Source organism: Convolutriloba macropyga, unplaced genomic scaffold (assembly GCF_964194025.1).
Source record: "Convolutriloba macropyga unplaced genomic scaffold, txConMacr16.3 SCAFFOLD_6088, whole genome shotgun sequence".
Taxonomy (NCBI): Eukaryota; Metazoa; Xenacoelomorpha; order Acoela; family Convolutidae; genus Convolutriloba; species Convolutriloba macropyga.
In genome coordinates, this window is record NW_027453563.1 from 1 (window position 1) to 13,946 (window position 13,946).

Sequence of the window (13,946 nt, forward strand, 5' to 3'; positions counted from 1 at the left end):
AACAGGGGGGCACCGCACGCACGCATGCACACGCATGCGCGCACACACACTGATGCACCACATGTGTGCCCCACCAACCCACAACTCAAACTAGCATTGGACTCGATGAGTGCACAGCGGCCCCGGGAAGAAACGTGGGATGGGAGACGACAAGACTACAGGTGTTAATCACATGCGGATTGGATGCGAACAGGGAGCGACGGTGCAGTTGAGGCGCGGACACTCACTCACTCACTCACTCACTCACTCACACACACACACACACACACACACCCGAGCATTACACTTGCATACTGCAGGGCATCCCTAGACAGAAACATAGGAAGGTAATCGGACCGGCCACACCAGCGAGGGGCACAGGTGGCCGCACCACACCAACATGCATTGCACAGTTACCCCCGGAGCCCACACATCAGAGCATTGCACTCGCATCAGGATTGCCATATCCATAAGGAATGGTGCGAAGGGACTCATGGGGGCTGGGGCCATGGCACTCGTATACAATCCACTCTGGCTCCCTGCCTGACCGCCTAAACAACGCGCAGGAGCATTGCAATTGCACAGTGCAGGGCATGGGCAGGGAGGCAGGGTGGCGACAGTGGCGACACCACATGCGGCCGCACCGCGCGGAGCCACAGGTGCAGAAAGGGAGGGGACGACAGCAGTGCAGGGCCGCCCGCGCACGCACGCACGCACACACACACAGAGGGGGACTTGCCCACCCCTACACCGTGGTGCGGAACCGGTCAGTCAGTCACAGAGAGCGATGGAATGACAACAGCGTCGATGTGCAAAACGGAAGGAGCATACGCAGGCATGTACCTGGGGCCGGGCGGCTGAAGCATCACGGAGATGGATGGAGAGGGAGAGAAACGAGCAGGCATCCACTTGGTGCATGTTGCCGTGAGGTTTCCCCATGCACCTCGACGGCCTGATTATATCAGAACTGATAAAATGAAGGGCTAATTGCAGGCCAGCGTGCCGCTACTGTGCAATCCTGACGGAGACTCCCATCACTGCGGAGCAAAACTGAGGACTTACGGGACAACTCTCCATCACTAGGGTAGGCAGGGACCAGGGAGCTGGATCAAATGGGACAAGCCAGGGACTACCGGGCTGCTGGCCATGGAGGCGGCTCGTAGAGAATACGCAATCACTGCCCTGCCCATGAGCGAGGCCTCCCTGAATGAGGGTGGGAAACCACATCGGCCGGCCGAAATCACACACAGGGGTGCAACGGCTGCCAAGGCTGCCCGCCATTGAAGCCGTTTACGACAGTATGCAATTGCTGTCGTCCTCCCCATGTGTGAGGCATGGCTGCTAGGGGCCTGCGGGGATGAGGGTAGGGCACATCCGGTCTTGATGTTGGTAATGCAAGAGGGGTGCCGCAGCCGCCCACGCGGAGTGCCACTCCAGCTGGAGTCGAGGGAGGCCACAAGAGGCGTACATGGACAGTGTCCGGCCAGAGGGATCTACAAACGCTGCTGGTGACATGGAACGTACAGTCATGGCAGTGCCAATGCACTCAACGGAGGGGCTGCAGATCGAGGGAGGGGTGCAAGGGGAGGCGGAGCAGGATCCGTGAGAGGAATTACTTACATGGAGGATCTGATGATAACAGTGTTGCAGGGGCAAAAGATGCACATGTCAAGCCACACCCTATATACTGTACCCTTGAGAATATATCGGAGTGGTAGTAACAGCAGTGCCGGCCAACAGAATACTTTAAGGGACATCTCCTTCAGTTAGAATATGCATAGCATCCACGCAGATCCACGTCTCAATTTTGAGTGATGGAGAATTTTCTGTGGTCCACCACCCTCAGTCTGTTTCTAGTTTCTGCCTGCCGAACGCCGACGTCAAATCTGGGCCTTTCTTGATTTCTTGTACAGTGTTGCACCGATTCTGATCGCACCCAAGTTGTTGATATCAATGCCTCAAGCACAGCCTGTTGAGGCATGCTGCAGCTAGCCAGGACAGAATTCTCTCCCATCGCTCAGTCAGAACTGCTCCCAATCGATCAATGTAGGCGTATACTGTACTGCTCATAATAATGTAGTGTATTGCGATATTGGAGGGATCCTGTGCACCGAACTGTCGGACTCAGGAGAAGTTATCGGGATATTTCGGTCCAGTCAGTCCAGACTCCAGTCGTTCAACTTTCACTTGACAGTCAGCCAGCCAGGCAGCCAGCCAGGCAGGAGCGGATACCAGAACGGCATATCGAATATCATAATATCGTCATTCGGCAATTTGCTCAAAACGTACATTCTTTAATTTATAATTGATCGGCCCGTATTAGTACGGACGGAGCCAGGCCGGGGCCTGATTTGAAAATTACAACCATAATAATAATAATAATTCCGTACTTAACACCGTGCCCGAGATTGGGAATGTCCTCTATAATAATAATGCATGATGTGATGGTACTCGTACAGTAGGTAGGTACCTAGTATAGGCAGGTATAAGTACAGGTATAGGTAGGGTACCTAATACCTTGATCACCTGCCCGGCCGGCCGGCCGGGGGTGCGTAAAAAAAAACCATTTAGCGCTACATGGGGTACCCTCTAGAGGGTACGCTAGAGGGGGGCATGCATGCCCGGCATGCGGCAGCTGCCCTGCCTGCAAGCGGCAGTCGGCACTCGTACGTATGCGCTTGTACTCGTACAGTACGAGTACCAGCCAGGAGGAATATCCTCCGGCCCGCGCTTTCCTCCTACATGCTTGTACCCGCTGCAGGATTCACAAAGATATGCCGGATTGGTGCATTATTAATGTGTTTGGGTTACTTCGGCATGTGCCAAATTAAGGCTGGAACCACTGGGTCCAATAAAACACGACCCCTGTATAAATGTACAATATTCTATATTATTATTGTATAGTAGCAACAACCTACCGCCTATCTATCTATAAAAAATCTATGTATCGCTATGTACAATATGGTATTTATGGGTGCTTTTTATCCACAAATGGCGCGATGTATTTATTAAGATGTATTTATTAATTAATATGCCGCTACTCGTACTCGCTACAGTGCATGTCATAAGCTGTACAAAGCAGGTAGGTACCCTGCGGCCTACCCTACCTACCTGGCTGCATGACACCCTGTCTAGAGGCCTGCTGCGGGCTTTCCACCCGTCTGACCTGTACTCGTACTCGTACCTACCCTACTAGTCTGCCTCTAGAGTCCTGTCGGCTGTCGCTTTCTCGGCCCGCGCCCTCGGCCTCTCTAGAGAGGCCCCTCTGTAACAATCCACTCACCCTACCTACCGTACATAACGGCCTACCCCACTTTTTCGTAGCTATCCACATGCAGGCCGGGTGTCATGCATGTGCTACAATCGTACGAGTACTGTGGGAGTAGGCTCATATATAACGTGGCATGGTACTTTGGTATCGTACTGTGGGAAATCCGCTGACACGTCGACAGGTTCACATGATCAATCACACCCGCTGGCCAGCCGGTCGATACGTACCCACTACCCACCTACCTACCTACTGTACCCTGCCCGTGGTTTTCTCTAAGGCTACTGTTCGCTAAAACTAACTTAAGCTTATTATTTTCAAAAGTGGCCAAATCGGCCATTTCCCTACTATTCGCTAAAACTAACGTGGTACGTTTTCCTGCTAACTTATTTCGACAGCCTCGATCCTGTCGAAATAGCGGCTCTATTTCGACAGCCGAAATAGCGTTCCGAAATAGTCCGAATCGCGCCTGGCGTGGCAATTTGTGCCCGCCAGGAGGCCGGATGCCCCCATCCTCGCCGCGGATCGCGCGGAACCCCCCATCCACGCCGCGAGACGACACGGGCACGCCGATTTGGAATCTTTCAGGGTCGCAATAGGATTCAATAACGTTAGACAAACTAGAGAAGGCTGCGGAACGCGTAGCATGACGCGGTGCGGCGAGCTGTGGGCGGCTGCACGCTCGTGCCTCGTACCAGCAGCGCATGCTGTAGTCGCGACAGTCGTGTTCGTTGACCGGGGCATTTACGTATTCGCATTCTTACAGTCATTGTATGAATTTAATTTAGTTTTAGCGAACAGTACAGCCACGACACCAGCCGAAAAACTTAAAAGTTATTTCGACGGCATAATCCTTGAAATCGAAATAAGCTTTTAAGTTAGTTTTAGCGAACAGTAGCCTAATAATAAGAGAAGGGCGAACACATAATAGACTAGAACACTATCACGCGCTGGCGGTCACGGCGTCACGGGATGACCTCTATTTAAGATGTGCACGGGGAAGAAAATGTTGATTGGAAGGTAACCTAACTACATCAGAGTCCCCCGGTCGGCTTTGACACCTAAGGGGTTGGCTTCTTATGCGAAAATCACATACCGACACTGTTACACCTGGCACTTTTTCACACTCGTGCGGCATTCCGCATCATCCAGTACCTACCGTTAGTATCGTAGATGGTGTTACACCTATCTGTTACACTAATGCTTGTTATCTATAAATAAGGGCTCTCTAGAGAGAGTGCTGCTACTAGCTAGAGTGTGAAATTAGGGACAGGTTAAGTAAGAGAAATCAAGGGGTACCTACCGTACGAGTGTTCGTATGAGTCCTGAGGGCAGGAGAGGTCAGAGGAAACTTAATGTGTTGACGTGTCTCCTCACGTACCCTTGGCACGTGGACAGCAGGGGCATAAATCAATACATCAATGTGATGTCACAGAGATACTGATGAAGTTAAGGCTAAGTACTAGCACTTGCATCGGTTGGTTCCGGTGCAGATTTGTACAGGCAGGATACGTATCCTTATTTTTTTTATGGTATCCATACACTCTGCTTTGAATTTTGTGATTCTTTCACCTTTTTCTAGCCGACCACGGACAACCGGGCGGGACGTTGTATTACTGTATCGCAAGTCCTCATCTCAGTCCTTAATCCTCGTAAAGCTCTTCTGTACGCATACGAGTAGTGGTAGTAGCTGTCAAATTCACGCTCAAATTGAGAGGGTCGATTTTGCGCCTTGGGTGCAACATGTATTTGGCACCCTCCCGAACCAGAAGTTAGAACCGAAATTAAGCCAAAAACCTATGTCATGTATTATAACCTTACCGCTTCCTCGACAACTAAGCTAGAACGAGCCATAATATTGCATTGTTTTGCATCCATGGGAGCCAAAGATGGTTGTGTAATTTGTAGCTCAATGCATCGGCGTTTGACAAAATTATCGGAAAGATTTCGAGGGGCGCAAACTGTTGTGGATAATGTAGCAGATTGTATATTTATGATCTCGCGACTATCCCGGCTGCGGATTGCTCCGGGCCGGGAGTACCGAAGCTCGTCGCACCGCGTCGTGGTGCATGTATGTTCCATAATAGCCATATGTAGCCGCGTTCGCGCTAGATGCCCCCACGTGTTAGCGCCCGAGCGGTTTGCGAACCCGCGGGGGTGCATGAACCCAATGGGTGTCGTCCCGCGGTGGTGAGGGGGGCATCCGTCCGATGATCATCCCGCGCGGGCCGCCGGGTCATGCCGGGGGCATCCAGCCTGATCCAGCTTGCGCCTTGCGGCTAGGAGCGGTTCGGGCGTGGGCCTACTATTCCGACACTGTATTGCGGTCGAATGGTTCTTCTCAAATATCGATTTGGTACTTTTCAAATATGTACCTCCCCCCCTGCTTGGAAATTCAAATTATGAACCGCCGGATATCTTTTTAAAAAATAGAGGATTAAGGGGGATACCTATTGAAATATAAAGGATTATCTACTTGATTTTTCGGTATTTTTTCAAAAATGGAGTTTTTGTTACTCTCCGGAACGTACGTACGACCCGTACGGAAACGTGCCGCCCGTACGTACGTACTGGGCAGAGTACGGCCACTGCCTGGGCTGCTGATTGCTGCCACCGCTGGCGCTGCCGGCTGCCGCCGCTGTTGTTGTTGTTGCCGCCGGAGTTTCCACTGCGAAGGCGGGGTAACCCACCGGTGCCGCGGCCGGGTCGGCTCGACCCCGCGGCCGCGGCCCTGAGAAGTTAGAACCAAGGCCGTGGTTCCGGACTTGGCATCGCGTAGGCACGGGTTTGTACCCCCCAGTGCCGGCCGCCGGCATTTTATTTTTGAAAACAAACATTTTTTCTGCTATTTTCACTGTTGAATCCAAAATCTAACGAAGTAAAAAAAAAACCTCGTTCAAAAATTGGCATGTTTGAAAAAGCCCAGAAAAAAATGGTCTTTCTCAGAAATCAGTACTTGAAAAAGACCAATTTTTATATTTAGAAAAGGATTTTTGAAAAGGACTGCTAAGGCGGCTATGATTTTTGTTGTTTTAGGTCACACCCCTCAGATTTGCCCCTCACCCCGAACATCTTATTTGACCTTGAAGTACTGAGTAAAGTACTAAAGAGTTCTATATTGACTGCAAACTGCTCTTTTATGCACTGGCGACGGTGCAACAGGCATGCACAGCTGTGAGGCAAGCAAGACAATCAATGCAACACACTGGAATGCACTTTTTTATGCAATTTTTCGGGACCAACGATAGCAAATATGTGTATTGAATGTCACAACGTGCTCTAAACCTAGGGGCGTCGAGCTCAAAAGAGCAGGCGCACAACATGTGCACTGTAGCACAAGTGCTATCATAGGATAAGAGGCAATATGCATAATATATATGTCAATATATATGTTGCATCATGCGACTGTTGCACACCGAGTGCCCCTGCCCTGCCTCTACCTCTACCCCTACCCCGATTACAGCCACGGCCACGGCCACCTCTGCTTGAGGGATGGGTGTCAGAGTTGTGAGTGGTGTTTTCAGCATTGCTCTGAGCATTGCGACGTGCCTGCATGTCAGCAGCTACAGCAGCACGGGCAGCACGGGCTACCACGTTCTTTTGGAGCATCGGAATGGTCTTATTCAAAAATGGTTTTGGACTATATCAAAAATAAGACTTAGGGTTTAGGGTTAGGGTGTTTAGAAGTTTAGGGTTTAGAATTTGTAGGGTGTTTTAGGATGTAGGGGGTTCGGGTGTTTAGGGTTGTAGGGTTATTTTAGGCATTTGGAGACTTTTAGGGTTTTTGGGTCTAGGGTATGGTACGTATTTTGAAAACGCCGAGAACTATATTTGAAAAGAACTAGTAGGTTTTTGAGCATACCTCACAGGGATGTTAGAGCCCTTGGCAATGCATACGGTACAGACAGGCATGATTGTCCTGAACAGGGAACTCAACTCATCATCTACCTCACCCTCATGATGGGCACAAACGCAACAAAGCTTGTTGTTCAGGCCGTGCCTACCAATGTGGGTGCAGGTGTAGAAATATGGCTCAATGAGGTCAGAACAAGAGAGTGTGCTCTGGGTGACAAAGACATCGTGGAATAGGTGATCCTGATCCAAGACATACCCACAACACCAGTAGTTTGGGATCTCAAATGCATCAGCAATAACCCGACGTGCCATCTCCTGACATCCCTCAACCTCCTCTGGAGTCTGGGGTAGGCACCATACCATCTACAACAAGGGGGACCATACGACTTACCTACTAGTTCTTTTCAAATATAGTTCTCGGCTTTTTCAAAAATACGTACCATACCCTAGATCCTAACAACCCTAGAAGTCTCCAAATGCCTAAATAACCCTAAAAACCTAAATAACCTAACCCCATAAACCCAAAAACACCCTAAAATTCCAAACCCTAAAATTCTAAACACCTTAACCCTAAACCCTACTAAGTCTTATTTTTGAAATAGTCCAAGAAGGGACTTCTTAATGAATTTTTAGTTCCCAGAGTATAAAACGTACAAATCCGTGCGAGTACTCGTGCAAGTGTCCCAAGCGATCACCCGTGCCTGCTAGTACGAGCAGGGTACGAGGAGTCGAGGACCGACGATCACCGAGTGCCGCACAATCTGCGGCGAAACAGCTGCCCGTGCCGCAACGCCCCGCGTTGGTCAGGCGGTCACTCTGCGTATCGGCCGCCTGACCAACGCGGGCGGCGGCGCACGCGGGTGGCGGAACGGAATGGTCAGCGGTCCGACGTATCCACTGATCGTAATTCCGTGTGGGACGCTGTACTCGTAGGTTAAAGTACAGCGTCACGGGAGGGAAGCGAGCAGGGGGCATTTGTGGAGCTCCACAAATCAAACTATTTCAGCCGAAATGGTCTCCGATGCGGCTGATTTGTGGAGCTCCACAAATGCCCCCGGATTTAACGGCCACTAAACATTTTGAAAGAAGTCCCATTTCGGGCTCGACCTCCACAAAAGGCGGAAATACTAAAACGAAAAAATTACTGAGAAGTGGCCTACTAATAATATTTGGCCCTTATTTCTTAGGTAGCTGTATAGATCGGCGCTTAATTATTAACTACATCTGGGATCCGGCCGGGCTCCGGCCTGCCCTCAAATGATGGGGGTCAAAAGTGTACCGTAGGGTACCTACCGTCGATCTAGCTACGTACCCTAAGGTACGTTTGGATACGTACTACCGCCTAGTGGCGCCTACTGGTACAACCTTTCACCCGGCAGATCGATATAGGCCAATTTAGCCGGTCCGGGTACTGTACTAAGCTACCCTACAAAGCCCGGGCTGGCCACCCCCAGAGCTTGCCTAATTAGCGATAGAAGCGTGACAAACAAACATCCTTATTATCTCAGCGAAGCGTTGGGTTTTGGGGAGTACGAAGTATGAGTACTGCTCAAAGCGCAGCGCGAGCGATTAGTGGTATCCCGTACGAGTACATGCTATATACGTTCACTTTTCTGTTTTTAACTGTTTCCGTACGAGTACTCGTGAGATAAGCGATATAGTAATGACGCAAAATTTAGGAGCCGTCCGATCGTACTGTGTACTGTTCTGGCCGCACGATTAAAAATATAATTAATGTATGCCGTCAGATTCTAGTCCCGAACTACACAGGCCGCAAGATTTTCAAACAAGATTGGTGCAAAATTAGGGAGCCGTCCGATCAATTGCATGATGTTCGAGAGCCGTTAGATCCAGCCAGGACGCTAGTAGGTACTAGGAGTAGGTACTACTAATAGTAGTACGAGTACTAGAGTAATAATACTGGTGGCCGTATAGGGTACTCGAGTAGGAGGTACAGTACGAGTATACGAATTTACTGGTACTGGTACTGTACTTTACTGGTACTTGTACCTACGAGTACCGTAGGTACCGTAGGTACCTAAGGATACTCATTACTTGTAAGTACGAGTACTCTCTCTCTCTCTCTACTCGTACCTACTCATTACTACTCCTGCCCCAACTACTGGTACCTAGTACCTACGAGTACCTACTCCGGGTACCTACTCCAGGTGACAAGGTAATTACATACGAAAGGAGCAGCCTACTCCGGGTACCTACTCCAGGTACCTACCGTATACCAATCAATATGGAAGGATATGATATGGAACGAGTAGGAGTAGGACTAGGTAGGAGTAGGAGTAGGAGTAAGGTCTACTACACTAGGTACCCTAGGTACCCAAAACCCAACAGCTTCGCGGAGTGCAACTGCCCAAGTTCCATATTAATATAAGAGTGACAAGGGGCGAACGCACGGACCCGGACCTACCCGGGCCTTCGGCCCGGGCCCGGCCCACAGCTTGCCTAATTAGGAGCGTGACAACAAACATACAAACAAACTGACACCATTTCACTTTTATATTATACAAGGATTTGTTTGTTTGTTTGTTTGTTTGTTTGTTTGTTTGTTTGTTTGTTTGTTTGTTTGTTGCTCCTAATTAGGCACGATCTGGGGGTGGCCCGATACATACACACATACATACATACATACATACATACATACGCGTACTCGTACAAACAAATTGACACTATTTGACTTTTTTTTCCCACCCCCGGGACACCATTTGACTTTTGTATTATGAGGATATTTTCCGAGTATATAATCTGATATAATGTACATTTTACTATCCACCTAGCTAGCTAGCGCTTCCCGGGGCCCGAGGGTGGAAAAAACAAAAAACCTACAAACCTACCGGGCACCGGCCTACCCCGCTAATGAAAGGGGCGAACGCACGGATATGGATCCCTGCCCGCGAGATCGAGGTTCGGTCAGCCCCCTACAAGATATTGCCTAATCAGGAGCGTTACTACAAATGTACCCACGAATGCGTCGAACATGCATGCATGCACATTGCACAGCGACAGTCGTGTACAACTGTACTCGTAGGTAGTACTAGCAGGAGGTTCCTCCTGGTACTACTGTAGGTAGCCTCTTGTACTCCAGCTAGCGCCAGTACCCAGTACCTACCCTACCTAGCTGTGCGGCTGCATTCTGGCATGTAACCAACCTGTCACCCTACCTAGGTAGCTATACGTGATAGGTTGATTACATACCAGGTAGCTATACGTACGTACAGCATCGCCAGCTAGCTGAATTGATACAATATGGGACTGAAAACCCTCGCTCCGCTCGGAAGGGTTTTCCCACTGAATACCTCTGTCCCTAACCAGCCCTAACAAAGGTTTTCCTCCCTCGAACTCTGCAGGAAAATTGGGATGATGCTAATACTCGTACGTGGATACACTCTATACTGTACTGGTAGGTACCTACCTAGGGTACCTATCGTAACCTGCCGGCTACCTGTCAGTTGTCACTCCCTCCTGCCACTGCGGATACCTAGGTACCTACTCAAGATGACTCGTATGGTACTGTAGCGATTCCTAGAGAGTCGGCCGGCGAGCTCCGAACCTTGCAGCGATCAACCCAGCATGACGTCCCACAATCATCAGCTGCCCACCAACCATCCGTCGGCCAGAAGTCCTCTGTACTCTATCAGACAAGAAAATATAGGAGATCCAATACGCTGAAATTTATTCTCGATCGGGCGCATCGTCCCTGAAACAAAACTCTCACTGCACGTTGGAAGCGACACAGCAGACCAACGTCTTTTGTTCCGACACTTAACGTCGCTTCCTCGTTGGATCACTACTGAAAAAGGCGGTCGCCCGCTCTGGAGGACTCACCTGTCTTGATCACTCTACATACCAACCTAATTTGGTGGATTTGATCAAAGATGACGCTGGTCAGTGGGCGGATGATAATCCGGATGAAGTCGTTGTTGCCTTGGTCACATCCGGGCGAGCCGAGGCTGGAGCAGCCCACTGCGGTTCAGCGGTCGGCCCGCTCCTCGCTTGGATGGGTAGAGCCTGCCGCGGGGCCGCAGGCGGGAACCGCGGACTCTGAACTTACGGTCATATCTGTCGGGGCCGTGGTGGAGGCGACGGTGTCGTTGAGCGGTGGCCTGTGTCCTCCTGACCACACAACCGTTCTCCAGCCCCCAAGCGACAGCCCGTACGCGCCCTACAAAGCCAACACCCCGGGCTTGTCGGCCGTTCTCCGTGCTAAATTCCCCTTTTCGCTGCTCTTGCCCTGGCGGATGCTCTTCCCGCTTTTTGCCCTTGACCTTCTCCCTCTCCTCTTTGGCCCTTGGCGTCGCCTTATTCCAAGACACGCTACCGTGTGACCCCCCCCCCCCCCCCCCCCCCGCACCGCCTGCCCAGGAAGTGTACTTGAACTCCAACGTTCTATCGTAACTGACCACCGTCCTCCCGTCCTTGTGCGACGATCTGTCGGTCTTCAGAGGTTTCTGGTCTCAGTGCACGGTGGTCGGCAAGGACGATCGCATGTCGAAGGTGCGCGTGCGATTCGAGGAGCTCAGCGGCCTGCAAAGGGGGCCGGGCAGGGGTTGGGAGACCGAGGTGAACAGGGCCCTCGTGCGTTACCGCCGCTACCCCGACGTCGTGGTGCCGACAGCGGCGGGGGCGGTGCCTGAGATTCTTGCCGGGACACTGGTGGAGGTTCAGCTCCGCGACGGACCGGAGCGCGGCCAGCCGCGGCGCTGGTCGTGGTGGCCCGGGTCTGTTCAGGTCTACAGCCGGCGACAAACTGTACCTGGCCAAGTAACGGTCGCGCTAAACCTATCACCGGAATGCACGGTACAAACAAATTTCCGTGCCGCGGTCCCCGCCTGAGGGTGGTGCTACCCGCTGGCACCCGGGCTGCGGGTCGAGGGGGCTGGGGTGCCCGGCGTGGACGGAATCTACGAGGCTGTCGGATTCCACGACGGCGTCCCACGCTTCGAGTGCAACAACATGGTGATTTTGAGATATGGCATGCCGTCAGGTACCGCGCGTGCAGCCCCCCCCCCCCCCCCCCCCCTCGGTGGCCCGGGACCCCCTCTCTCTCCCTTCGGCTTTCGGGGCTCATACGTATGCAACATGGCTCACTGCATTGTGCATAGCTCATTTCCATGCTCTTCCCCCCCCCCCCCCCCCCCCCCCTTCCCTTGCTCGAAGCTCAACGCTGTCTTGCTATCAGTGAACAGCATCCCCCCACCCAAGCTCACACAAGCGCCTTCTGAAGCTTCCGTCCAGCCCGGATGCCTGAATTAAACTTGGCGCATCCTGAAGACATAGACTTCCACTTGCCTCTTACTCCCATGCCTGGGTCGCACTAATTGTTTTCCAAATATGCTTCTCGTTCCTGGTTTACAGGTTCGAGGTTCTGGTACATTGCAGATAAAACCAACCTGGAAGTCGATGATGGAGGACTACTACCGCATCCGTAAGCCCAAACAGTGCCCCTCACCCTCCTTTCGTCACACACCATGAAACAACCCTGATGAAAAGACAGACAGACAGGCAGAGAGGGACAATGCCAGTCAGGGTACATGGAGACACCAGCGTGCCCACGCACAGCGTGAACCGGACCTAGTAGCAGTAACAACATGAATGAAAATGTACGACAGCCTGCAGCTCCACACATAGCAGTCACTGCCTGTCCCAGGTTTGTTGCGACCGCGCCCCTCTTAAGACAGCACCCCTTCTCCTCTGAGACCAACTCTGTCATGGCTCCCCCATCAGGCTCGCCCCTTGAGCTTCCGCCCGCTAGCTCCTCTGCAAATACACCCTGGCGATGCGCAAAGGATGGAGTTGCGCCCATACCCCATATCAGTTGGATATACCCCGTGGAACAGAGCGCCCACATGCACTGCCCAAAATGCTCTGAGAGGTTTGAACTCGCTGCACCGTCCGTGGAAGCGCGGATGCCGGACGCTAGCCCATCTGAGTCCCATGCTGGGGCCTCCTGCAGTAACTCGCTGGCACAGAATCAGGTAAGCTTGATGTCTCCCCACGTCCAACCGTCGTTAGCAATCATCTGTTGGCCTGGCCTTGCATCACGGCAGACAAGCTGCCGTAGTGCACTGTCACAGCTGCCTCTGCCTGTCAACAGCTCCGGCAAAGCTTACCTCTTTCCGACTCGTGGCCACGAACCTTCCCGCTTAATCTTCCAGCCGGCACATCCTATCATCTACATCGGTTTCCATCCCAAGCATCACACCGTAGATGCATTCATTCACTGCTTCGGGGGACCTTTCTTGTTGGGCGCGGTAGACTCGCGATTCCCATCCGAGCTCCCGTGTCTTGAGTTTCCGCCATTTGTTCTCTGGTCTGTGCAGGAACCTGCTGCTGTTTTAAGCAGCCATCAAATTCAGGCAGAACCTGCACGGATATCTAAAGCTGCACAGCTTGGGCCACATGAGACACACAGCAAGAGCTGTGTGATCTGCCTCGAGGGCGTGGCCGACTGTGCACTCATCCCATGCGGACACCTTTGCTTGTGTGAGGACTGCGCGTACTCGCTAAGGGACATGAGCCCAAACTGCCCAATGTGCAGACAGCCGTCGATCTACGCCCAGCGTATATACGTGTGAACATTCGTGACGCCTCTTGACCGGACGTGACACCAGTAAAGTAAACAAATTCCTTTATTTTTCGGTCCCACGCTGATCAAAATCAGCTTCTATTTCTCTGGTTTGGCGAGGTTCTCTCACCACGTTTTTGTTTTGCCCAAGACCTGTTGGGGGCCGGGCTTGCTTGCATGCCGCCCGAGGTCCGCACGCCTGTGGATATGCAATGAATGCTTCGAGAGAGGCATGATAACGATGTACCGTTACATATTCTCAAG

At 51.8% G+C, this 13,946-nt stretch overlaps 1 protein-coding gene across 1 annotated transcript; it reads left to right on the top strand.

Annotated features, from left to right (window-relative positions):
• The first annotated feature begins 12,421 nt into the window (after positions 1-12,421).
• On the top strand, positions 12,422-13,692 carry LOC142358377 (uncharacterized). The gene is made up of 3 exons (XM_075409782.1): positions 12,422-12,542; positions 12,842-13,092; positions 13,438-13,692. The coding sequence occupies exons 1-3, from the start codon at positions 12,449-12,451 to the stop codon at positions 13,690-13,692; spliced, it is 600 nt and encodes a 199-aa protein (XP_075265897.1). The 5' UTR covers positions 12,422-12,448.
• Positions 13,693-13,946: the final 254 nt, after the last annotated feature.

Bases quoted from the DNA above. Each gene is read 5' to 3' on its own strand.
- LOC142358377 (XM_075409782.1), top strand. From the start codon at position 12,449: ATGCTTCTCGTTCCTGGTTTACAGGTTCGAGGTTCTGGTACATTGCAG. The intron at 12,543-12,841 runs GTAAGCCCAAAC...CTCCCCCATCAG, and splicing joins GGAGGACTACTACCGCATCC to GCTCGCCCCTTGAGCTTCCG. The intron at 13,093-13,437 runs GTAAGCTTGATG...TGGTCTGTGCAG, and splicing joins ACTCGCTGGCACAGAATCAG to GAACCTGCTGCTGTTTTAAG.